Source organism: Odocoileus virginianus, chromosome 1, assembly GCF_023699985.2.
Source record: "Odocoileus virginianus isolate 20LAN1187 ecotype Illinois chromosome 1, Ovbor_1.2, whole genome shotgun sequence".
NCBI lineage: Eukaryota > Metazoa > Chordata > Mammalia > Artiodactyla > Cervidae > Odocoileus > Odocoileus virginianus.
The window spans coordinates 4,535,335-4,561,647 of NC_069674.1; the positions used below are offsets into that span (position 1 = coordinate 4,535,335).

Genomic DNA, 26,313 nt, shown 5'->3' on the forward strand with positions numbered 1-26,313 from the left:
TCGGATGGTAAAGAGTCTGCCTGCAACGTGGGAGACCCAAGTTCGACCCCTGGGTTGGGAAGATCCCCTGGAGAAGGAAATGGCAACCCATTCCAGTAATCTTGCCTGGAAAATGCCATGGATGGAGGCGCCTGGCAGGCTACAGTCCATGGAGTCGCAAAGAGTTGGAAACAACTGAGAGAATTCACTTTCACTGTTTTGATCTTGTAAAGTGGCCACATGACCCACCCTGATGGTGCTCAAGTCTGGATTATGTAAACTGTCAATAATACATTGTTTGATATACAGCCCTCTATCTCAAAAAACTTCTATAAACTGTGTCTTGACTTCTAAAGGGTGGAACAGTTCTCAGAGCTTTCTGAGATGCACTTCCCAGGTTATAGTCTGCAAATATGGCTTGAGTAAAATGTTCCAACTCTCCCTTAGATCGACTGATTCATTTTTCACCATGTGTTAGCCCAGGAGGACAAACCTCAGGGGCAGCTTGTGGCTGCGTGGTTTAGTCGTTAGTCATGTCTGACTTTTCAACCCTGTGGACTGTAGCCCACCAGGCTCCTTTGTCCATGGGATTTCCCAGGCAAGAATACTGGAGTGGGTTGCCATTCCCTTCTTCAGGGGACCTTCTCGATCCAGAAATCAAACCCGGGCCTCCTGCATTGCAGGCAGATTCTTTACTGTCTGAGCCACCAGCTTAGCAACCAGCTCCAAATGGCTAGGACTCCATCGATAACAGACAGCTTCCCTAATCTCTGCGCTCACTTCCAACTTAAGACCAACTGGGGAAAGCCTAATACACTCCCCTAACAAGTCACGTGAGGAAGTCAGCTGCCCCAGGTCCCCCGCACCCACAGCCTCCACAGAGGCACCCGAGGGACCCGGACCCCCTTCTCCACGATGGAGCTGCCCCGCCAAGCACAGAGGATGGTGGCGACCCCCAAGCTTCCACAGCTCTGAGTAGGCAGCCTCTTACTTACTTGGGTCTTCATTTATTTCCATATAACAAAGTTTTGTCTTCTGTACTACCAATTATTTTTCCCCAAACTAAAAGGAAAGCAGTTTTCATCTTTAATTTTCCTTTACCTTCTCCAGAAATAAAACTACATTCTCATGAAGTAAAACAGCCAGAGGGCAGGGTGGGGGGACAATCAGAGACGCCCCACCCCGCCCCACCTCGCCATATAACAGGAAGAGCCTACGTAATGGAGAACTGATCACGCTCTCCAAAGTCCCGAATCAAGGAAACACCTACAAGTAAATGACCTTTAGAAACTCCTTGCACTAACCACAAACTCGATGCCCACTACAACTATTAAATTGAAAAAAAATCATTAACTTCTTTAAGAATATCCACCCCCTCGCCCCCCACAAAAAGAATATTCTCAAAGCACACAACTGTGACTAGAGATTAAAATAAGGAAAACGGGACTCCCCTGGTGGTACAGTGGTTAAGAATCCACCCACCAATGCAGGGAACATGGGTTCGATCCCAGTCCAGGAATGAGGATCCCACATGCCTTGGGGAAACCAAGCCCCACAACTACAGAAGCCCGCACACCCTGGAGCCCATGCTCCCCAAAAACAGAAGCCACCCCAGTGAGAAGCCCTGGCAGTGCACCTAGAGAGTCGCCCCTGCTCTGGGCAACGAGAGAAAGCCCACAGGCAGCAGGGGAGACCCAGGAGCCAAAAGTCAAATAAATTTTTTAAATAAACAAAAAATTAAGAAAACTGGCGATTCCTCACGTGAGAACAAAAGACAAGTGAGCACAGCATCGCATCGCTCTTATTCTTAATCCTACTCATAAAAGGAGTTTGTTTTCCCTAAAAACCAGAAACTGCTGTCGTGGTGAGCACCATGCAGTCGATCCCCAGGCAGTTAGCATGGCAGGAGCCACTAACACCTCTAGGTCCTTTCCCTCCAGGAGTTTTGCTCATATTTGAAAGCAAATTCCAATAAATAGAAATCACGTCCTCATGGGAAAACTGCACAAACGCAGCCCGAAGAGGGTAACACCCTGCACATGTGCGTCCTCTCAGATAGAAGCGTGAGAAATGAAAATCTACAGGAAGGAAGGCCAAACAGCCCATTCTGTGAGTTACAGTCTTTCTGCAAAATACCCTCTGTAACTTTCATTTTCCTTAATGTTTTTTATCACCAATGACCATCATAAGCACAATTTTCATTTCTCTTCAGTTCATAATGAAATAAACATCATCATCCCCAAGTTAAAAAAAAAAAATCCTTTTTAGAAACCTCAATTTCTCTCACCAAGGCTACCAAGAGCGAGAGGAGAGACGCCCCCTGCGGACAGCGCCCTTTGAACACAGCTCTCCCGGGGGATCCCAGGAGGATGGGTTCCCCAGACTCTGTCCTCTGGACCAGTGGCGCTCAGAGGCGTTCCTGTTTCAGGGATAGACACCAAACGGAACGCAGCAAACGGTATCCTGCTCAGAAGGACGCCACGCATCCCAGCATGTTAAATGCTCTCATCTCCTGGGTCGGGAAGACCCCCTGGAGAAGGGAACGGCTACCCACTCCAGTATTCTGGCCCGGAGAATTCCATGGGCTGTAGAGTCCGTGGGGTCGCAAAGAGTCGGACGTGACCGAGCGACTTTCACACTTCCGCTGAGTAAAGAAGCACGCTTGGGCTCTTTGCTTTGTCTGCGCTGGGTCTTCGTTGCTGCACACACAGGCTTTCTCCAGGCGCTGTGGGCGGCGGCTGCTCTTCACTGCGGTGTCTGGGCTGCTCATCCTGTGGCTTCTATTGCTGCGGAGCACGGGCTGATGGGCGCGGTGCCCTGGCTTACCTTCCCCGTGGCACGTGGGGTCTTCCCAGACCAGGGATCGAACCTGTATCCCCTGCACTGGCCGGCAGGTTCTTAGCCACTGGACCGTGAGGGAAGTCCAAAATATGCTTTCTAGAAAGAAAGAAGGAAGGAAAGAAAGGGAAGGAGCATGCCTTCTTTAACACAAGGCTTCCTAAATATACTTCAGCTTGGACTTGTTTTTGATCTCTCTGTTATAACAAGCACCTCCGGAAGCCACAGGTCACTTATGAAAAGTCCTGAGTAGTCTCTGTTGGTCTCCACGGGGTCTCTGGCTCAGGTCCCACATGATCCAGTAAGTCTGACACTGTACAGTGGACACAGGCAGGAATTTTGATCACATCTATCACTTCTCATCCTGGGTTAACCAGAGGATCTGGCGGTGAGGACAGTAGGGAGAGATGAGCTGGTTGGTCCAAAGGTCTGTCACTCTGCCATCCCCACAAATCCACCTCTGATGCTGGCGACAGAACTCCCAAGTCCACTGACCATTCTATTCATGCTGGCAACAAGCCTTCCCCGGGTAAGGAACTGAATAGGTATAATTTCAGTATTTACAGCCCAAGGCTTCCTACGGCAATCCACTGGAATGGTAGAGCTTAAAATTTAAGAAAAAATACATGTGCTCAAAAATGTACACCTCGTTACGTGAGTGTGTCAGTGATGTTTTCACTGGAGTGTAATTGCTTTACAATGCTGTGTTCTTTTCTGCTGTACAACGAAGAAAATCAGCCATATTTATACACGTGCATTCCTTCCCTCTGGACCTCCTCCCCACCCACCACCCATCCCACACCTCGAGATCATCCCCGACCACCAAGCTGAGCTCCCTGCGCTTTATAGCAGCTTCCTGCTCAGGTCAGTCACTCAGTCGTGTCTGACTCTTTACGACCCCATGGACGGCAGCACGCCAGGCCTCCCTGTCCATCACCAACTCCCAGAGCTTGCTCAAACTCAAGTCCATTGAGTCGGTGGTGCCATCCAACCATCTCATCCTCTGTCATCCCCTTTTCCCACAAGCTATCTATAAACAAAACTCTGAAAAACTATCCCAGGGTGTGGTTATTGAGTCCTATCGACGTCATTATTCCATTTTCATGAAGCTAACTTCCTAACATGACATTGTGAATCAGGGCACCTACTTACCTATGCCATGAATCTAACAACATCTCAGGGCATTGACACAACTATCTTAGTAGACCCATTACTCAGACGTTTAGAAATCACCACCAAATCACGGAGGGCGCGCCCTCCTGGAAAGATTACTGCTCATAACTGCTCACCACAAGAGCCACCAGCTCTTTAAAAGTTACTCAACTGTAAATCAACCCAGATGTGAAGGGCGCATTACTGGAAAATTCATAATATTATTCATCTTTGCAGCAGGGACATTTAAGTTACATATACTATTGTAATAGCATTCTTAAACTGTAATTCAGAGCTCTGTAATGATATCAGGCAATAATGTTCTGATTACCTATGAAGTTTAATTTGTCATAGACATAAGAGCTAATGGATAAATGTTAAAATATACTAATTCAGCTCGAGAAAATGACTACACAATCAAAATGCAAGTTCAGTACACTATCCTTATTAAGAGGAGACATGTCAGTAGAAAATACCAGTCATCTGTACCTTTATAGCTCACAAACTTATTTCTCTTGATAGTTTATGTTTAATGACTAGTTAGAGCACCTAATCTATACTGTGATGTATCATAAATCCTTCTGTAAGAGCTCTCAAATACCACTGATTATGGACAAACCATAGAAGCTCTTTTTCAGCAGAAGAAATAAAGCACAGTGCTAAGAAGAGTGAAGAACACCGACTACTTTTTTTTAATTGGAGGATAATTTCTCTACAATGTCATGTTAGCTTCTGCTGTACCACAAGGTGAATCAGCTATAGGAGGACATATGTCCCCTCCCTCCTTGAGCCTCTCTCCCACGCCCTCACCCCACCCCTGGAGGCCACCCCAGAGCATGGAGCTGAGCTCCCTGGGCCAGACAGCAGCCTCCGCTATTTTCCACACGGTCATCTGCACATGTCAACGCTACTCGCTCAATTCGCCCTCCCCTCCCCTCCCCCTCGGCACCCACACGTCCGTTCCCTGCATCTGTGTCTCTATTCCTGCCTTGGAAATAGGTTCCATTGGAAATAGGTTCCTTGGAAATAGGTACCATTTTTCTCTTAATATAATAGAAAACACACCCCATATACGTGCGTTCATACACAATACTCATGAAAAACATCTACCACTTTTAAATTCAGCAGGAGAAAATTTTTAGTTTAAAAAGTTTTTAATCTTAAATGTAATTCAGTTTTAAAACTGAAAACAGGGCTTCCCTGGTGGCTAAACGGCAAGGGATCGGCCTGCCAATGCAGGAGACACAGGTTCGATCCCTGATCCGGGAAGATCCCACGTGCTGCGGAGCAACGAAGCCCGCAGGCCACAACCACTGAGCCTGAGCTTACAGCCGGGAGCCGAAACTCCTGAAGCCCAAGCGCCCCAGAGCCCGCGCTCCGCAACGAGAGACGCCACCGCGGCGGGAGGCCCCTGCGCCGCAACAAGAGAGTAGACCCCACCCTCCACCAGAAAGAAGCCTGCACAGCAGTGAAGGCCAGGGACGGCCAAAACAAAGAAACAAAGAAATATTTTTTAAAAGACTGAAAACTAACTGCAGCCACATAGCCGAGTGTCCTACTTTCCTAACCCTCCGAGAGTCCGTCCCCCACCCTCATCTGACAGCTCTGATCCCCTCCGCCCACTGGTCGACAGGCCGAGGCACGAACATCCTGCAGCTCTTGTCCGGCAGCCTCTGCCAGACTCTGGTCTCACGAGTCAGCTTTCCCAAGAGAAGACGCCTGAGCAGCCCTCATGTCCGGCCGACCCCCTCTTTTCTTCCCTGTCTGCTCAGTCTCCAGAGAAAAGCTACAGCCCTCAGCTGAAACTTGCGGGCACGCCTGCGCCAATCTGATCACCTGCTCTTCTGTTTAGTCTTGTGACGCACCCAAGGGCTTTGTTCTGGAGAGAAAGACCAAACTCCTGCCCCCAGCCCCACGTTGAGCACCGTTATGCACCCACACCAGGCTTGTGTGTTGTGAAAGTGAAAATCGCTCAGTCGTGTCCAACTCTTTGTGACCCAATGCACTATACAGTCCATGGAATTCTTCAGGCCAGAATACTGCAGTGGGCAGCCCTATCCCTTCTCCAGGGGATCTTCCCGACCCAGGAATCGAACCGGGGTCTCCCGCATTGCAGGCAGATTCTTTACCAACTGAGCTATCGGGGAAGCCTGGCTCGTAGGCACTTAGCAAACGTGTGATGACAGAATGGGGGCTTAGCACAGTACCCAGAACCCAGCAAGCATACAACAAACTATGGCTTTTCCTCTTCTAAAAAAACAAAAACCTGAGGCAACCACACAATCCAAGAGGTGCAGGGAGAGCTGGACCGCAGCCTGCTGTTGTTTCCTTGGCAACGTCCTCATCTCATTTTTCTGGAGTCGTCCAGTGGGATCCTGTGGTCACTGACTCCTCTGGCCCACATTACCACTTCTCAGAAGGTGAGGAGGAGACAGAAATGAACTGATGTTAACAAGGACCAGCAACAAGCCAAGAGCGACGCCAGGCTCTAGAGTCAGGATTTCAGACGCCGGTTCTCTGCTCAGTCCCCACGTTCAGGCACACTGTCCTGAAAAGGAACGCCAAGAGCCTTCCCTCAGACCCCCTTCTCATCTGATCACCACGGCCAAACAATCTAGAAGCACAAAGAAAGACTACTCGAGGCCAAAGTGTGTCTGATGGGAAGCCATTAAAAATTTATCTGCAGTAAATGCTAGTGTAGCCATGAGTGAATTAAGTGGAGATCTGGTCAATTACTGAAACTGCTCTGACCCCCTAATACTGAAAATATAACCAATGCCATATCATTTAAATTTTACTGCACACCATAAACTCTTAGGTTGGTGATTATTAATTTGTTAATAATTTATAACTGTATTTCCCTTTTATCAATTAGAAACTTTTGGAATTCTTTATGGCAAATACTATTAACACATATACACACATACACACAGATGTAAATGTTGCTGCCCAGTGGCCCAGTTATGTCTGACTCTCTGTGACCCTGTGGACTTCAGCACACCAGGCCTCCCTGTCCCTCACCAGGAGGGATATATATATATATATATATATATATATGATTGTGTGTGTGTGTGTGTGTGTGTGTGTGTGTGCTCAGTTGCTCAGTTGTGTCTGACTCTTTGGGACCCCATGGACTAGCAGGCTCCTCTGTCCATGGAGTTTTCCAGGCAAGAATACTGGAATGGGCAGCCATTTCCTCCTCCAAAGGATCCTCCCGACTCAGGGATGGAACCCAGGTCTCCTGTGTCTCCTGAGTAGGCAGGTGAATGCTTTATCACTAGCGCCACCTGCATACACCCTCATAAGCAGAAATAATCTGTAGCATCCCAGGCTAAAAACAATGACTAAGGTTTCCCTGCTGGCTCAGTGGTAAAGAATGTATGGAAGTGAGAGTTGGACTATAAAGTAAGCTGAGCACCAAAGAATTGATGCTTTTGAACTATAGTGTTGGAGAAGACTCTTGAGAGTCCCTTGGACTGCAAGGAGATCCAACCAGTCTATCCTAAAGGAGATCAGTCCTGGGTGTTCATTGGAAAGACTGATGCTGAAGTTGAAACTCCAATACTTTAGCCACCTGATGCGAAGAGCTGATTCATTGGAAAAGACCCTGATGCTGGGAAAGATTGAGGGCAGGAGGAGAAGGGGATGACAGAGGATGAGACGGTTGGATGGCTGGACTCAACGGACATGAGTTTGAGCAAGCTCCGGGCGTGGGTGATGGACAGGGAGGCCTGACATGACTCATGGGGTCACAAAGAGTCAGACACGACTGAACTGAACTGACTGAACTGAACAAATGCAGGAGACACAGGTTCGATCCCTGATCCAGGAAGATCCCACCTGCCTCGAAGCAACTAAACCTGTGAACCATAAGTACTACATGTGCTCTAGAGCCCAGAAGCCACAACTACTGAACCCACGCACTCTTGAGCCCGTGCTCCACGAGAGGTCACCACGATGAGAAGCCCACACTCTGCAACTAGAGTAGGCCCCGCTCTCCACTAGAGAAAAGCCTGAGCAGCACAGCCAAAGATAAGATAAATAAAAATTTCTTTAATGGATAAAACCTGAGAAATCAACCTTCAAAGAACAAACAGCTGCTTACTTTTGAGACATAATAGAGGGTAGAAGGAATTCAAATTTTAATATCATAAAAATCCTTCCATGATACCAATATCAAATTACAGGACTTTTCCTCTTTTTAATTAATGAGGTTTATTTCCTTCCAGCCAAGTGAAATTGATGTAATTGCCAATCAGAACCCACCCCCCACAATTATTTTGCCATTTAAGAATCCTGACAGTTACTTTTAAAAGAAACACTATGAAATATATTTCAATTAAGTAAAGAATTATTTAACAGATAAATATTCTTAATGAGGCTCTCTCGTGGTTTTAAACAAGCGACACGCTCAATTAACCTCACAAGCTTGTTTGGCATAATGGTGCTTTTTACAAATGAGATAAAAGGGAGGGATCATAAACAATGACTTCATCACAAAACTCTGGGTGCATCCATCAGAGACGAGCTCATGATTCATACTAGTTACCTTGGAGGATGAACTGGTTATCACTTCCATAAAATCTGCTTATGTCCTCAAGATTCCCGGGGGGTCACTTCTTCTGCTGGGCTCTCTCACTGACCACGCTGCAGACGGTGACACAGCAGAGGTCCACTTACCCACATGTTCTACAGCATCGCACACCTACCTCTCAGGTTTACAGGAGAGTTACCGGAGTCACAGTTTAAGAGCTGGATTGTTTTTCCCATAAGTTTTTAACAGCTTTATTGAGATATAATTCACATGCTATAGAGAATTCACCCACTTAACGCATGTATTAATAATTCAATGACTTTTACTGTATTCACAGCTATGCCACCCTCGATACAATTTTGGACACTGTGTGTGTGTTTGTTTAGTTGCTCACTCATGTCTGACACTTTGCAACCCCATGGACTATACAGCCTGTCAGGCTCCTCTGTCCATGGGATTCTCCAGGCAAGAATACTGAAGTGGGTTACCATCTCTAGGGAATCTTCCCAACCCAGGGATCATACCCGAGTCTTTTGCATCTCCTGCACTGGCCGGCAGATTCTTTACCACTGAGCCACCTGGGAGATCCCTTGGAGGGTTTACTCAGCCCAGAAAGAAATCCTGTTCCTATTGGTATTTCCAGTTTCCAATTTCCTATTACATTTCCTCCCAACCTTCCCTACCCCTGCCCCCAGTCCTCTCCCAGGCAATCACTGATCTATTTGATATAAGAGCTAGATTAGGGGGATGGAGTTGTTGCAGACAATCTTATTTTCTCTTTAAAAAAAAATTTATTGGAGTAGAGTTGATTTATTCCTACAACATTCAGTTTGTTTCAAATGTGCAGCAAAGTGAATCAGTTATACATATATCCACTCTTTTTTTAGATTCTTTTCTCATATAGGTCACTGCGGACTTCCCTTGTGGCTCAGCTGGTAAAGAATCTGCCTGCAATGTGGGAGATCTGAGTTCGATCCCTGAGTTGGGAAGATCCCCTGGAGAAGGGAAAGGCCACCCACTCCAGTATTCTGGCCTGGAGAATTCCATGGACTGTATAGTCCACGGTGTCGCAGAGAGTCGGACGTGACTGATTTTCTTTCCACGTAGGTCGTCGCAGAGTATTGAGTAGAGTTCCTTGTGCTGTACAACGGTCCTTACTAGTTACCTGTATTATATACTGTAGTGTGCACATGTCAGTCCCAACCTCCCGATTTATCCCTCCCCCCTTACCCCCTGGTGACCAGTGTTTTCTACATCTGTCCCTCTATTTCTGCGTTGTCAATAGGTTCATTTGTACTACTGTTTTAGATTCCACATGTAAATGATATCACAGAGTATTTGTCTCTGTCTTACTTCACTGAGTATGACAGTCTCTAGGTTCATCCATATTGCTGCAAATAGCAATACTTCATTCTTTTTTATGGCTTAGTAAATATTTCATTGTATATGTACCACATCTTCTTTATCCATCCACAAGCTAAATTTTATATTGTTAAAAAATCTTAAAATAACAATGGTTAACATCCCACACCTCCAAAACCCAGCTTTCATCTAAGGTTACCCCAACACACCACGCTTCTCACACCCAGCCTGGAAAAAGGGATGGAGTCTTCACTTGAAAAGAAACTTCATTCAATATTTACTGGGCACCCACCATGTGCCGGGGATAGCGGGGCTCCTGGGAGCACAAACATCCGTCCCGTTTTCAGGACCCTCGTCCAGTGAGGGACAGAGGCACAGCTAGAGACTGACTCGGTGGGGACGGTCAGAGCAGGCTTCCCACACCGGTGATGCTGCAGCTGAGGGCAAGGGCACTCAGAGAGAAGCCCCTTCTGGGCTGACCCCTCCAGGATGCCGTGCACCAATCTGCTGCCGAAACAACGCCGTAATACCAAAGAGTAACTTGCAAATCCCAGCGTGTTCAACTGAAGCATGTCTATGGAGCGTGGACAGCCTCACAGTGTCACAGAGAGACAGCTCCCAGCACAGAACCAGGGGAGGAGACAGCCGCTGTGAAGGAACAGGATAGCTTTATTACATGGGTGATGAAAGTGACTCAGTTATATCAGCATCGTGATTAGAAGAAAGGGCCCAATGATGTTTAGACTCTACAACTATATACTAATACCTTTTTTTTTTTTTAAGAAATGCCTTTTAAAAAAATATTTGGTTGTGTTGGATCTTAGTTGCTGCATGCTGGCTTCTTTTTAGTTGCAGCACGTGGCTCAGTAGTTGTGACAAGCAGGCTTATTAGCTGGTCTGAGGCATGGGGGGTTTTAGTTCTCCGACCAGGGATCGAATCCGTGTTTCCTGCATTGCAAGCTGGATTCATAAGCATTGGACCACCAGGGAAGTCCTGTAATATCTTTTTTAAAAATACCTTCTTACTGAAATCCTAAAGGCCCTTTAGTTCATGATCCTAAAATTTTCTTTTCCTCTACTCAAACAATTTAATTACAATTTTTTAAATTTTTTAATACAATTTTATTACAATTATGATGCAAAACACAGAGACATCACTTTCCCCGCAAAGGTCCATATAGTCAAAGCTATGATTTTCCAGGAGTCATGTGTGGATGGGAGAGGTGAACCAAAAAGAAGGTTTAGTGCCAAAGAACTGATGCTTTCAAAATGTGATGCTGTGAAGACTCTTGAGAGTATCTTGGACAGCAAGGAGGTCAAATTAGTCAATCCTAAAGGAAATCAACTCTGAATATTGACTGGCAGGACTCAAGCTGAAGCTTCAATACTTGTCACCTGATGTGAAGAACTGACTCAATGGAAAAAACCCTGATGCTGGGAAAGGCTGAAGCAAAAGGAGAACGGGGCAGAGGATGGATGGTTAGATAGCATCACTGACTCAATGGACATGAATTTGAGCAAACCCCGGGAGACAGTGGAAGACAGAGGAGTCTGGCGTGCTGCAGTCCATGGGGTCGAAAAAGTCAGACACGACTCAGCGACTGAAAAACAATATGATGTCTCAAGACACAATATTTGCTTTATAACAGAATAACAAAGGCTAAAATTTACTGAACACTTATCATGGTCCCATTATCACTCTTTTATCTTATTTGCCTTATACAATCCAGTCAATGCACATGAAAAAATATATATTCACAAAGCCTTATGAATGAAAATGAAAATAATTTAACATCTAAACATCCTAGATCAGCAGCTCTCTAGCACACATTACATACCAAGGGGTTTGGATTAGAGGGGGCATGCTCACACATCAGTTACCAAATTTTAAGTAAAGCATCCCAATAATATGCTTATCATGATAAAGTTGAGATTATGTCTACATCTGTCAAAAAGGGTAACATGATTTCTTATTCTATCTAAAAGCTTAATAGTTGTTTTAAAAAAAATTATTGACATTTTAGAATATGTTCTGTGAAAGTGTGAGTTCATTGAAATTTTTTTTATAGAAAACTGTTCACTGAGAGCTACAAGGCATTTTCATCATAGAAGGCTGATTTTACCCATCAACCAATAATACCTAACTCAGAATATTATGATCTTGTACTAATTCAATCTGAAAAGGTACTTGTAGACTTTCTTAAAATTACCACCATAACTCTAAGCATTTATCCTCCTTATAGAATGACCAATGCACATTGCAGGTGCTCAGCTGGTAAATCCACTTGCAGTGCAGGAGACCTGGGTGATCCCTGGGTTGGGAAGATCCCCTGGAGAAGGAACCCACTCCAGTATTCTGACCTGGAGAATTCCATGGACTGTATATAGTCCATGGGGTCACAAAGATTTGTATACAACTGAGTGACTTTCACTTTCACTTTGACATATGGCCTCTGGCAGGTTGATTGAAGAAACAAAAAATGATAATAACTCCAATCTACTTGGCGCCTGGCCAAGTCAAAGCAAGGTGGGACCTGGAAGGAGGGAGGAGGCATGGCATGTTCACTGCGAGAGCACAGAGACCGGGAGGGTGGGGAGGCAAAGGGCCCACATGTGCCGACGCCAGCTGATACAGAGATGGGCCAGGGGAGGCCCCCACGGTCTCTGAGCAGAAGCAGAAGCCGTGTTAGGGGAGGTGATCCCGCCAGTCTGCTGTTTGTCACATGGCTGGGGGTGCTGAAGGAGACACACCCACCCAGACTTGTGATAAAGCGGTGGCTGGAAGATTCAAACAGCAGTCCTGCGACCCTGAGCAGAGCAAACCCCAGAGGGAAAGTGGAGAAACTGTCCGGACAAACGAAGAACCAAGTGGCCTGAGACCCTCCGCTGAAGGGCCTGGGGTCACTGACCATTGGGAACAAGTGACAGGAACCACCTACAGCCCAGGAAACCCAGATTTTACCATACTGAGCACAAAGATTCCTTTATTATCCCCAATGTCTTCTTAACCTTAAATAATAAAACCAAATGCTTCTTTACGAATTCAGATCTTTAGAGAAAAAAAATACTTCGTGACCTAGAAGAAATGCCATAAAATAACAGTTTAAACAGGAACATAAGTATTATATGAAGAATGGGCTAAAACTAAATCCCTTAATTTAGCAAATTATCTTTTAAGCCAGCAATCTACTCAGCAGATGTCAAGAGTAGTTGCTCCAGTCTTAAAGCCATGCATTCTGAATTCCTGGGAAGGGATGGTGGAAACCACCAGGGACACCCACCCCCCACATGCACACAAGTTCATCCAGCACCATCCACACCACTTTGAATGATGGAGTGGTCCCTGCATCACAGGCATTCCACACCCTTTCAGGAAACTTCCTCCCCAAACTTTGTGTTATCATCAAAGCCTCCACTGATGTGAAACAAATTTCGATACTCTTTGAAAGAAGCGCAGGCACCAAGGGGAAAACCCAAAGACCACCACAGCACCACAGGAGATCTTTATAAAGAGTCTAAGTGCTTTTATTACAATAGTGCAAGGTAGTATTTCATCCAACGCTCACCAACAGCACACTGGCGTCTTCTATAAAACAGTTCCAGAAAGCTCACACAGGAAAAGGAAAAGATACATTGTCTGTGATGATTCTCATACAATACTGCTTAGTGGTTAAATTTCATGACGCTCAATCAAATGTAGTCGTTTTCTAGCAAACGTGGCAAAACGTTTTGCTCTGATTTATTCTGCTCGCCTACAAACACATCAGAACATGCCTCACGATTAGAAACGCTTTATGACAACCCCATGACACCGACATCTACGCGTGCTCGCAGTCAAGCCAGTTGTACCAAAGAACCGTAAAATACAAAATGATAGGAAATATAAACATCGATTTAGTATTTCAAGTTTATAACATTTTATTTACAAAAATAGTCTGGGAGGAGAGGCTTTACAGTCCCATACTCTGTCCTGGGCGGGGGGGGAGCTATTGTCACGTTCTAGGGTTTCCCCTATCTATTATTCTTAAGAGCCGCAGCTGAACTCCAGAACCCAACTGTGGACTAGAAGCTCGGGTGGAGAGGAGGGCGAGGGGCGGGCCGAGGGGCGGGCCCAGAGGGCAGAGCTGTGTGAGGGGCGGGGGCGGGGCGAGGGCGGAGTGGGGCGGGGCAACGGGTGGGGCGGGGTGAGGGGGCAGAGTTCTGTGAGGGGCGGGGAGCAAGGGCGGGAGGGGGCAGAGAGGAGGATGGGGTGGAGCCGGGACGAGGGCGGGCTGAGAGGCGGGGAGATGGGCGGGGGCATGGAGAGGTGAGGGGCGGGGTGAGGGCATAGAGGGAGATGGGCAAGGTGAGAGGCAGTGCGGGGTTGGAAATGGGGCGGGGCGAGGGTCAGGGGCGGGGCGAGGGCGGGGAAATGGGCGGGGCGGGCGCGCAGATGGCTTGGCGAGCTGTCCGGCGGGCGGCGCCGCATGCACTGGGACACCACGCTCGCGGTCTATGTACAGGGCCCGTCGACTCCGGGTCTGAAGGACACTTGCGCTCCGAGGACACCACTGCGGGGGCGGCGCCCAAGCCGCCACTAAGACATGACCCCAAAGACGGGGTTGTGGCGGCAGATGCTCGGGCCGCACTCCTCGTAGTCCTTCTTGCTGTGGCAGACCTGTAAGAACTCCGGCTGCAGGAGGAGCGCGCACGCGTGCCGGAGAGGGAATAGCATCAGACAGACACCAAGCAGAGGAGACAGCCCCTCGCCCGAACCGCCACCCTCGCCCCCACCGCGGCCGCGGTCTTTGTGAGCCTGAACTGCCAGACAGGAGTTTTATTTCGTTTTTTAAAAAACTTGCCCTCGTGCTCAGGCACTCAGTCTGAGCTTCTGTTTAGGAAGAACTATGTGCTTGCTCGCCCAAAATTAGCAATTTGTTAGCTAGTCACAAGTTTGAGGAGAAAAAGCAGTAATTACTCAGAAAAATTTCTGGAATTAATGATCACGGCGACATTATAGGTTATTTTCGGATTCACATATCTAAAATATCTGTAACCCCTAATTTGCAAGGATATTTATGAATTAGTGGCACTAATTTGCACCGCTAATGGTCATTAAAGTATTTTTTCTATCTCAGAATTAAATGTGGGGCTGTTTAGAGCCACACACAATTAGAGCACACACCATTTCATCTCCGGTAAGAGAGTATTAATGCAAACTCAACAGAAAACAGAGATGAAAAGACAGCACAATCCAGGAAAGGACTCACAGTTGAGGCCAGCATGGAGCCTCCGAACCACACGGCGTAGCGCTGCATGTGGTGCGTTATCACCTGGACCTCCACAGGCTTCGGCTGCAAGGGAAATGATGCGAGCTGACTGTCTGTGCAGAGGGCACCCTGAAGCCTTCCCACCTGGGACCCTCCTCCCACCCCGCAGGCCCCACCTTCAGGCTCAAAGCCTCCACCCTGAAAGGAAGGTGCTCAGCCCCGCCACTTCCAAGCCCACCGACCCCCAGCCCAGCCCAGGTGGCACAGACAACAAAGGACACAAGGCAAGGGCAGGTCACCTCCATTTAAAGGCATTTTTAAGATGCAGACACTCCATGCAACTAGCCCAGCTTGTTTTTTTAAACTAAACAAATTTTTTTCACATCTACAGATAATTCTAAGTAACACTTAAGAAAGATAGTGCTAACTGATGTCCGACCCTTAACGACCCCGTGGACCGTAGCCCGCCAGGCTCCTCTGTCCATGGGATTCCCCAGGCAAGAATACTGGAGTGGGTTGCCATTTCCTTCTCCAGGGGATCTTCTCAATCCAGGGATGGAACCCAGGTCTCCAACACTGCACACAGATTCTTTACCAACTGAGCTACACGAGAAGCCCAAGTGAAAGTGAAAGTCACTCAGTCGTGTCTGACTCTTTGCGACCCCATGGACTACAGAGTCCATGGAATTCTCCAGGCCAGTATACTGGAGTGGGTAGCCTTTCCCTTCTCCAGGGGATCTTCCCAACCCAGGGATCAAATCCAGGTCTCCCACATTGCAGGTGGATTCTTTACCAGCTGAACCACAAGGGAAGCCCAAGAATACTGGAGTGGGTAGCCTATCCCTTCTCCAGCAGATCTTCCTGATCCAGGAATCAAACTGAGGTCTCTGCATTGCAGGTGGACTCCTTACCAACTGAGGTATCAGGGAAGCCATGGGGAAGTAACACTTAAGTGTCCCAAAAATACTCTAAGAAATGACACCACCTGGGGGTGATCCCAGGAGGGGAGAACATGTGGTTTTGCTCCCATGGGCCCCACACCAACCCAACCCTGTAAATCCACCAGCTGGTTAAAGGTTAGAATCTTAAGGACAACAGTGGACTGCCCTGCTCATACCAGTGATGAGAGCTTAATCAGAACGTTCCAAAGGACATTAGAGTTCCTCACTGAAAAGTGATCCACCTCCTTGGGGTACTGGTCATTACAGGACACGCCTGATCTCTGACAATAGGGAAGAAACTGCTGGCAGGCGTAGGGGGTTGGGGGGGCGGGCTGGGGAGAGTTGCGTTGCTGCATCGGGAGGTCCACACCTGTCCTAACTGCACACCTGGAGGGAGTCCAGGCAACAGACCTCTGACTGTAACTTCACAGTGAGGCTAAGAAAGTGGCTCCAGCTTGTGTTTACCCCTTACGGCCCAGACCAGTGGGATGTCCAGCCCCACCCGGCCGCCTGGAGGCCTCACCTTTATCCTGCCACCGCTGAGCTCCTCGCTAAGCTTCAGCCTGGCGTCCACCACCCTCTTTAAGTCTCTCTGCAGGCGACGTCCGAAATCCCTGAACATCGTGGAGCCTCCCGAAAGAACGACATTCTAAAAGACACAAAACAGAGGTTTCCTCCATGAAATCACCTGCCCGCAACACACTCCCCACCCACCCTTCAGTCGTCTGAGTGACACACGTCAACCTACATGAGAAGCTAATCACTGAGGCAAAGTTAGCACTATCAAGGAAGAAGTATAAATCGGGCTTCCCTGGTGGTCCAGTGGTTAAGAATCCACCTTGCAATGGAAGGGACACAGGTTCAATCCCCGGTGGGGGAAAGAAGAGCCCGCGTGCCTTGGGGCAACTAAGTCCGTGCCACAACTACCAAGTCAGTGGGCCAGGGCCAAAGAGCCCACAGGCTTGCAACAAAGACCCCGCATGTTGCAACTAAGACCCGTTGTAGCCAAATAAATACATGAATTTTTTTTTTAAAGCATAAACTGAGTTTTTCTCCTGCGTCACAAATTCTCTCTTGGTGCTTTTCCTCCACCATAACCAAGTAAAATCATGCTGCCTGTTCCACTTCTCAAGGGGGCATTATCTACCCACCCCCTCCCCACAGGCCTCTGGCTTCTCTTGACAAATCGCAAATCTGCATCTTTCTGACAACATCCTGCCCCGACATCAGTGTCACCAGTGACCACTGCCACACCTGGTCATCTGTGGCAAAATCACTCAGAAACAACAGGAGGTGGCTTGGTTCCTGTCAAGAGTCAGGGGGCCACCCACCAACACTGCACCCAGGGGTCACCCCTCATCACTGCCGCCCCCCTCAACACGGCCAGGAGCTGAGAGCGCCAGGACCAAGCCCAGGACGGGTCGGACGGCAACCTTAACAGAGTGAAACAAGGGTCTTCTGATCGCCATCTGTTTTTTTAAATTTTTAATTGGAAGATAATTGCCCTGCAGTGTTGTGCTGGCTGCCACTGTATGACACTGTGAATCCGCCATGAGTATATACACTCCCCCTCCTCCTGAGCTTCCCTCCCCATCCCACCCCGCCAGGGCGTCACAGAGCACCACGGCCTCCGTCTTCTCGAAGAGACTCCTGCTAACACCTTCACACACACTGCCTACCTGTGAGCTACAAAGAACCACAGTTTAAAAGCATTCTTGGTTATTTGGGGCATTGGCTTGTAGAATAAGCCTCACAGTACAATTCTTAATCTCATAAATTTACACTAATATAACTTTAACCTATTACTGTGACTGCAATTCTGTCACCTGTTCCATTAATACTTTCTAGCATTTTTAACTCCAGTCCAGGATACAGTCATGGGCCAGTTACTGCAATTACCAGTCATATCTCTGTAATGGATTTTTTAATTTACAAATTAATTCATGAGAGTATACAAAATGAATGTTCATTATGATATTTCAGAAGCATTGCAAGATCTTCAGTCACTTGCAAAGGCATAACATGTAAGATTCATTCATTCATTTACATAAAACAGTGCTGTGTATACATGGTTAAATGATTTTGGACAAAGTTGCCAAGATGTTTTGATAGGAAAAGAATGGTCTTTTTCAACAAATGATGGTGAATAATTAATATCCATGGAGGGGAAATGAACATTTACTAACTACCTTACTTCACACACACAACTGAACTCAATAGGGGTCATAGATTTAAGGGCTAAAACATACAGAAGCTCTAGAAGAAAATATTTCCTTAAAGTCTTCATAACTATGACATAGGCAGAGGAGAGGGCGTGCTCCGCTGGCCATGTTCTCAGCTACCTTCTCCAGCGGTAACTGGCTGGCTTTCTGGAAATAAGACTGTTAGCTAACTAGAGTTTTACGAGCATCAGAATGTCACATGAACCTATGATTTTCAACCCAAGTGGCTCTTCAGAGTTATCCTGAGAGTTTAAATTTAGCTAACAGGCACTGTTGGCTTTGGTCTATTATCACCTATGCTGGGGTGAGATGGGAAGGGCATGTGTATGGATTAGAGTGTAAGACGAGAACCTTAGTGAAATGAGGATTTCCAAAGGGAGCCTTAGTACATATTTGCTCAGCTGTTAAATGCTGAGTTAAAAAATCTTATTTTAAGAGTTCGTGTTGACCTGTGCTGTGCAAACAGTGGAGTAAGGTGGCGGGTTACAGTGTTCTTTCATGACTTCAAAGATGGTATTAGTTAAGGAGGGCATTAGAAATGCTTTCTCTGAGCTGTGGTTTCTGCTGAGCGCTCTCTGTACACATGTCTTATGGTGTCTGCCTTAGGAGGCTGTTTCCTTCCTGTAAGTGAGGGGCTTAAATTACAGTATTAAAAGTTTTACTATTTGTGATATCGTATTGAAAGACTTCCCTTAGAATATCTGCTTACTTTTCTGTGTGGAAATTGATTAACAATCCTGTGAGGCTAAACGTTCCTATTTCTAAGGTACATTAAGATAAGCACTGTTGCTTCCCTTGAAATGAGATGGAGAGAATCCATGTGTTGGTAATTTCACTTATTTCTCTATTTTTGTTTTTTTCCACCACTCGCCAGGTTCTTTCAGGCACTGCTCTCCTGACAGGACGTCACTGTGTCTCAAAGGCCCTGGCCCCCCTCCCTCCGATCAAGGGGCCCCTCTTTCCCTGAGTGTGAGCAGTCAGGGGTCAGGGGCTCACAAGGTGCTCCGCACTTTCATCCGTTCACGCGGCCCCACACGGCCTGGGAGCCGGCTGTTGCAGGCCCAGAACCTGACCTGTCACAAGGGGGGAGACGCAGACTGTACACCCAAACGAACAAGGGACAGCAGGGTGGCACACGCCAGGGAGGAAGCCCTGAAGCAGAAAGGGGAAATGGAGCATGAGGGAGGCTAAGATGGACGCTGCCCGGCAAGCCTCGCTGGAAGACAACGTCCCAGCAAGGACGTGAAGGCATAGAGGAAGCAGGTCAGGGGTGCGCCTGGAGTAGCTCCCTGGCAGGGGCCGCAGGTGCAAGGGCCCTGGGGCAGGAATGTGTTCGGTGTGTCTGTGAAGCGGCCAGGAGGGAAACGAGGGTGGCTGGGGTGCAGAAAGGTGGACACGACCTCTGTGACTGTCCTGCTGGACCCTGATATGACTTCCCAGCGGGCTCCCCAGTCCTGTCTTATCTCCCCCAGGCAACTCCCAGCACAGCACCTTGGTGACCACGATAAAGCTTGTCACCCAGTCACTACTCCTGTCCTCAAGCCCCTGGACAGCTTCTCAGCTCTCTCGGGCCGGGAGCTGAAGCCCTGCCATTAGCCCCCGTGGCCCCGGGCCGCCGCACAGGCTGCTCGCTGAACAACTCCAGGCCGAGCGCTCAGGTCAGGCAGGGGCTGGTACCTCCCTCCAGGTGCCAGTCTTGCCACTGACTCCTCTAGTACCACCCGGGGGATGCAGTAGGCGTGGCCTTTCCATTTCTGAAAGGTTTCCAGGTGGCAGGGAAATCAATGGAATTCACTGCATACTGAATAATTCGCTAGACCCTGCCATGCTCACTCAGACACCACGCTCACCCTGCCCGCGTCTGCACACAGGTCTTGGCCTCAGCCGCCCTGTCCTCCACCCGTGAAGGTGGCTCACCCGTCCACCTCTGCCCTGGATCTTCCGGGAATCAACTTCAGCTGAGGGGACCCTCTCCCCTGTATTGCCATCATGCAGAGTCTTTATGAAGGTCTCATAAGAAGTAAAAACTCAAAATGCACTCGTGCTGAAAGTCTTAGCAAGTCTGATTATTGATTTACTAAATTACAGAATTCCTCCCTTTTCCTCGAGTCAATTCAAATAATAAAAAATGCACATTTCAACAACTACTTTATCGAAATAAAATTTTTTTATATTTACTTTTTTGTTTCTGAATGAATATAATATTTTTAAAATGTAGCATTTTCTGAACTAAACCAAAACTCAGCAGTGGCCACAGGACTGGAAAAGGTCAGTTTTCATTCTAATCCCAAAGAAAGGCAATGCCAAATAATGTTCAAACTACCCCACAAGTGCACTCATTTCACAGGTGAGCAAAGTAATGCACAAAATTTTCCAAGCCAGGCTTCAACAGTATGTGAACCATGAACTTCCAGATGATCAAGTTGGACTTAGAAAAGGCAGAAGAACCAGAGATCAAATTGCCAACATCTGTTGGATCACTGAAAAAGCAAGAAAATTCCAGAAAAACATCCACTTCCGCTTCACTGACTACGCCAAAGCCTTTGACTGTGTGGATCACAACAAACTGTGGAAAATTCTGAAAGAGATGGGAATACCAGACCACCTGACCTGCCTCTTGAGAAATCTGTATGCAGGTCAAGAAGCGACAGTTAGAACCAGACGTGAAACAAGGGACTGTTTCCAAATTGGGAAAGGAGTATGTCAAGGCTGTATTTTGTCACATTGCTTATTTAACTTATGTGTGGAATACATCATACGAAATGCCGGGCTGGACAAAGAACAAGCTGGATCAAGACTGCCGGGGGGAAATATCAACAACCTCAGATATGCAGATGACACCACCCTTATGGCAGAAAGGAAAGAGGAACTAAAGAGTCTATTGATGAAAGTGAAAGAGAAGAATGAGAAAGCTGGCGTAAAACTCAACATTCAAAACACAAAGATCATAGCATCCAGTCCCATCATTTCATGGCAAATAGATGGGTAAACATTGGAAACACTGAGAGCCTTCCTTTTCTTGGGCTCCAAAACCACTGCAGATGGTGACTGCAGCCATGAAATTAAAAGATGCTTGCTCCTTGGAAGAAAAGCTATGACCAACCTAGACATCACATTTAAAAGCCAAGACATTACTTTGACAACAAAGATACATCTAATTAAAGCTTTAGTTTTTAAAGTAGTCATGTACAGATGTGAGAGTTGGACCATAAAGAAAGCTGGGTGCCGAAGAATTAATGCTTTTGAACTGTGGTGTTGGAGAAGACTCTCGAGAGTCTCTTGGACTGCAAGGCGATCCAACCAGTCCATCCTAAAGGAAATCAGTCCTGAATATTCACTCCAAGGACTGATGCTGAAGCTGAAGCTCCAATACTTTGGCCACCTGATGTGAAGAACTGACTCACTGGAAAAAGACCCTGATGCTGGGAAGGACTGAAGGCAGGAGGAGACTGGGACGACAGAGGATGAGGTGATTGAATGGCATCACCGACTTGGCGGACATGAGTTTTAGCAAGCTCTAGGAGATGGTGATGGTCACGGAAGTCTGGCGTGCTGCAGTCCATGGGGTCACAAACAGTCGGACACGTCTGAGTGACTGACCTGAACTGAAGAAGTAAAAACTCAAAATGCACTTGTGAGGCTGCGCCATGACAGGCAGCCTAGATTAGGAGTAGGCCTGGTTTTCCAAGGTAACATGATTATCAGGCCACATGGAGCCAGCCAATCAACATGCACCTATTAAGAAAAAGGGAACCTATCAGGGGAAAGCTGAAAAGCCCGCGAATGCCCAAGTTTGAAAAAAGCCAGCGAAGGTTTGGGCCAATAAGATTACTTTGCAAACATGTAACCAATCTGCTTAAGCCAGCTGCCAACTGCTTATGCACACCTTATAAATTGGGTAAGAGCTTGGGCTCAGCGCTCTCTGACCCCACACCGCTGCGTTGGACACGTGGCAGGAGCCCTGACTCGAGTCAGCAATAAACTTCCCTTTTTTCCGAGTTGCATTGTCTTAGAAGCCTTCTCTCTTCCCGCTCAGGGATTTGGACATCGGGCATAACATTTGGGGGCTCGTCCGGGATCCATTGACTGGGGAAGGAGAACACTTCCAGGACAGAGGGGAAGGATAGATATAGCACCGGTGCTCAGGCAGGACAGGAAAGTCCAGTGTAAATCCGAGGCCCTGCTGAGAAGCAGGAAGGTATCTGGCACAGGAGAAAGCTTTCTATAAAGGGGGAATGGGTTGGACGTTCCAGCCGACGCAAGACCGAGGTCAGCGAGCGCGCTGGAAGGCTGCCGGCTCTGCAGGAAGGGGAGTTCCTCTCCTGATCCCTAGTCTGGTGAACAGTGGATGCCATTCGGTAAGATAAACCTTGTACCAGGAGGCAAGGGGACTCAGGGGGCCCGAAAACCCAGCGCTGTGTTGTCGGCCGACATTTGTCTATCTGTGTGTTTGTCTACGACCCTCCATGTTTGTGTGTGTGTGCCGGCACTGTCTCTGGTCTCGTTCTCTTCTGGTGCATCGTTCTCTTCTCTCTCTTCTGACTTACTCTCCTTTCCTCTTCTTCTCTGATCTGCCCTCAACTCCTTTTATTTTGGGGAGTTTCAGTGAACAGGTGAATGGTTGTGGGGGCAATTGATGAGTCCCGGCCAGGGCTACATTCTGGCAGACTCCGAAGGCCCTACACTAAGTGAGCCTCAGTAACGGGAGCCCAATCGGGTGAAACTCTCCTTTAACATCCCTAACTGAGGACGTGGCCTAAAATTCTTTGTGTGGGCACGGGTCAGGCACTTAAAGGCCATTAGGGCGCCAGGCACTTAAAGGCCATTAGGGCGCCTGCCACTTGAAGACTCCCGTGAGAGGATAAGGGGGCCACGGAACGGGCTAGAAACCTCTAGGGTGCCCGCCCCCAGCAAGAAAACTTCCATGCAACGACGCAGGCACATAAACAGTTCCAAAAGCATACCATAAGTCCAACCTCTTGGCTGCCACCACTCCCGGTAGGATTTTTTGGTGGTCGTTCTCAGTGACTTCTCTCTCTCTCTCCCCTACCATTTATTCTTTGACCATGGGTCAGGGGGAATATACCCCAGTTTCTCTCATGACTGGCCATTTTTTGGATGTCAGGGCCAGGGCCCATAACTTGTCCTTACTAGTCAAAAAAGGTAAATTAATAAACTTTTGCTCTGCAGAGTGGCCTCCAGAAGGCACCTTTCAACCGTCCATCATACAGGCCATGAAGGAGAAGATTATGGCTCCTGATCCTTGGGGCCATCCGGATCAGGTCCCCTATGTCATGGTCTGGCAAGATCTAGTGGAAAATCCGCCTAAGTGGTTAAAACCTTTCATTTACAAACTTCCTAGTTCTTCCAATTCACAGGTCCTGGTGATGGAGACCCCCCCCAGAAGAAACCAAAAAGAAAGAGAACCCGTCACTGCCCTAACTTTAACTGTCCTGTTGGGATTGGGGGCTATAGGAACTGGAAGTGGAATTGCAGCCTTAACGCTCCAAGATAAACAGTATAACCAGTTAAGGGCTGCAATAGATGAAGATATTGAACAACTCAAAAAATCCATTTCCCACCTCCAAGAATCCTTAAGTTCTCTGGCTGAGATAGTGTTACAAAATAGAAGGGGTTTAGATCTGCTGTTCTTACCACAAGGAGGACTATGTGCAGCCCTAGGAGAAGAATGCTGTTTTTATATTGACCATTCAGAAGTAGTACAGAGATCTCTTCAAAAAGTTAGAGAAGGCCTAAGCAGGCGAAAACAAGAAAGAGAAAATGAACAATCACGGTTTGAGTCTTGGTTTCAACGCTCCCCCTGGCTGACCACCTTAGTTTTCACCCTCCTGGGTCCACTTATAGTACTGTTATTGACACCAACGATTGGCCCTTGCATTTCAAACCAGTTAATGTCTTTTATTAAAGAACGTCTAAATACCATTCAGATTATGGTATTGAGGCAACAATATCAGATGGTAGCCCAGGATGAAGAGAAAGATTCCTCCACAGAAACAAGACAGGGGGGAATGTGAGGCTGCGCCATGACATGCAGCCTAGATTAGGAGTAGGAGGCCTGGTTTTCCAGGGTAACATGATTATCAGGCCACCTGGAGCCAGCCAATCAACATGCACCTAGTAAGAAAAAGGGAACCTATCAGGGGAAAGCTGAAAAGCCCGCGAACACCCAAGTTTGAAATAAGCCAGCGAAGGTTTGGGTCAATAAGATTACTTTGCAAACATGTAACCAATCCGCTTAAGCCAGCTACCAACTGCTCATGCACACCTTATAAACTGGGTAACAGCTTGGGCTCAGCGCTCTCTGACCCCGTACCACTGCGTTGGACGCGCGGCGGGAGCCCTGACTCGAGTCAGCAATAAACTTCCCTTTTCTGCGAGTTGCATTGTCTTGGAAGCCTTCTCTCTTCCCGCTCAGGGATTTGGACATCGGGCATAACACACTAACCTGCTGGAAGTCTTAGCAAGACTGATTACTGATTTACTAAATTAAAGAATTCCTGACTTCCCTTAACTGAGTCAAATAACAAAAATGCATATTTCAACACTTTATTGGGATAAAATTTTTTAAAACACCACAGCATTTGCTCTGAATTAAACCAGAACATTATGGTGTCATTTCAAATTCCTGGTCTCACTATGAACAGTCCTAACGGTGACCACATGCTTATTTAGTAGGTGCCGGATGATGGTCGCTGTCCCATGTAAGCAAGCCTCTCACGGCATTATGAAGCAGGCGTTGCCACACCATTTCACAGATAAAAGAGCAGGGCCGGCAGTTAAATCACAGCCCAGAGCCACACAGCGAGTAAACGGCAGGCCTGACTGCACAGCCCGAACTCATGGCCATGGGGTTTAGAGCCCATGATAAAATGGCGGTAGTTAACATTCACACAGCACTGCCTGCACCCAGCCCCGAGCGCTACCCTGCGCATGCGTTCTCTAAGCGAATCCTCGCGAGAGTTCAGAGGGACCGTTAGGCTGATCAAACACACCATGCTCCAGGGCAGGCGGCGGCTACGAGAGCGCGAAGAAACCCAGCAGTCTGACTCTGGGGCCTCCACACACTTACGTTACGATACAAAAACTGACACTCCTCGATTACAAAAACTGACACTCCTCGAGAAACTTTCAAGAAAAGCCGACATTAATGTGATTCATTCTAAAGAAAATTTAAAAGACCAGGTGATCCTTTATCACACGTAATGAGAGTGGTGGGTAAGTTTCCAAGGTGCGAGTTTCTAGCTGTTAGCCCGCCTCAGGAAAGACGTTCCTCCAATACCCAGTTACCCCCTCCCACCAGCTCCCGTGGGATCCTGGCTGGAGATCCTGATGAGCTCAGAGCCCGCTGACCCACGCGAGCATCTCAGCATGTCAGAAGGCGTCCGCCTCATCTGGTCTGCAAATCAGACCGGAACCTGTCCATCAAGAAGCATCACTAGTCAACACACCAAGTGTGTCCTGGGAGAGAAGGAAAGCTTGACCTGAGCTAGAAAAATATCAAAAACTTAAAACGCAGGAAAAGGAGCTGGATTCTGAAGCAGATGTAGAGGGGAGCATAAGATACCTTTTTTTTTTTTTTAAAGGATGCTTCTGAAAAACGTTAATTCCCTAAGAAAAATGTTCAATACAATGCTAGGTTAATATACAAGATATGAAATATAAATACAGCATGATATATTTACCTACCTACCTATATTTCAAGAAAAGGAAAAAGACAAAGTGATAATTGATAAGCAGTGATTACTGTTTTATTAAAGATTTTGTTACTTCTCAAATTTTCTAATCTGGAAATAGTTATCTCTGCTCATCTGCAGAGTCTAGGTTTTCCTAAGACTGTATTTTCACGGTGCTGTCCGCCAACTTGCTGAAAGGCCACAGACGCTAATCTGCACAGCACACCTTTTACTTATCTGCTTGTTGATACCCCTCTAGTGGACTGGACTTTTCAACAGGTCCTTACTTTGCTGCATAAATTTCTATTCCATGATGTGAAGTCTCAGTAGTAATTACCTCTA

The 26,313-nt window shown here is 47.3% G+C and overlaps 1 protein-coding gene across 3 annotated transcripts in view; it reads right to left on the bottom strand.

Moving 5' to 3' along the window:
• Positions 1–13,758: 13,758 nt before the first annotated feature.
• ACTR3B (actin related protein 3B) overlaps positions 13,759–26,313 on the bottom strand; it is a 73,116-nt gene continuing 60,561 nt past the window's right edge. For all 3 annotated transcript variants that reach the window (XM_070450893.1, XM_070450800.1, XM_020909892.2), the window contains 3 exons: positions 16,579–16,704; positions 15,115–15,198; positions 13,759–14,537 (listed from right to left, as the gene is read on the bottom strand). In XM_070450893.1, the coding sequence (XP_070306994.1) occupies positions 14,442–14,537; positions 15,115–15,198; positions 16,579–16,704 (306 nt within the window). In that variant the 3' untranslated portion in view covers positions 13,759–14,441. The remainder of the gene's footprint in view (positions 14,538–15,114; positions 15,199–16,578; positions 16,705–26,313) is intronic.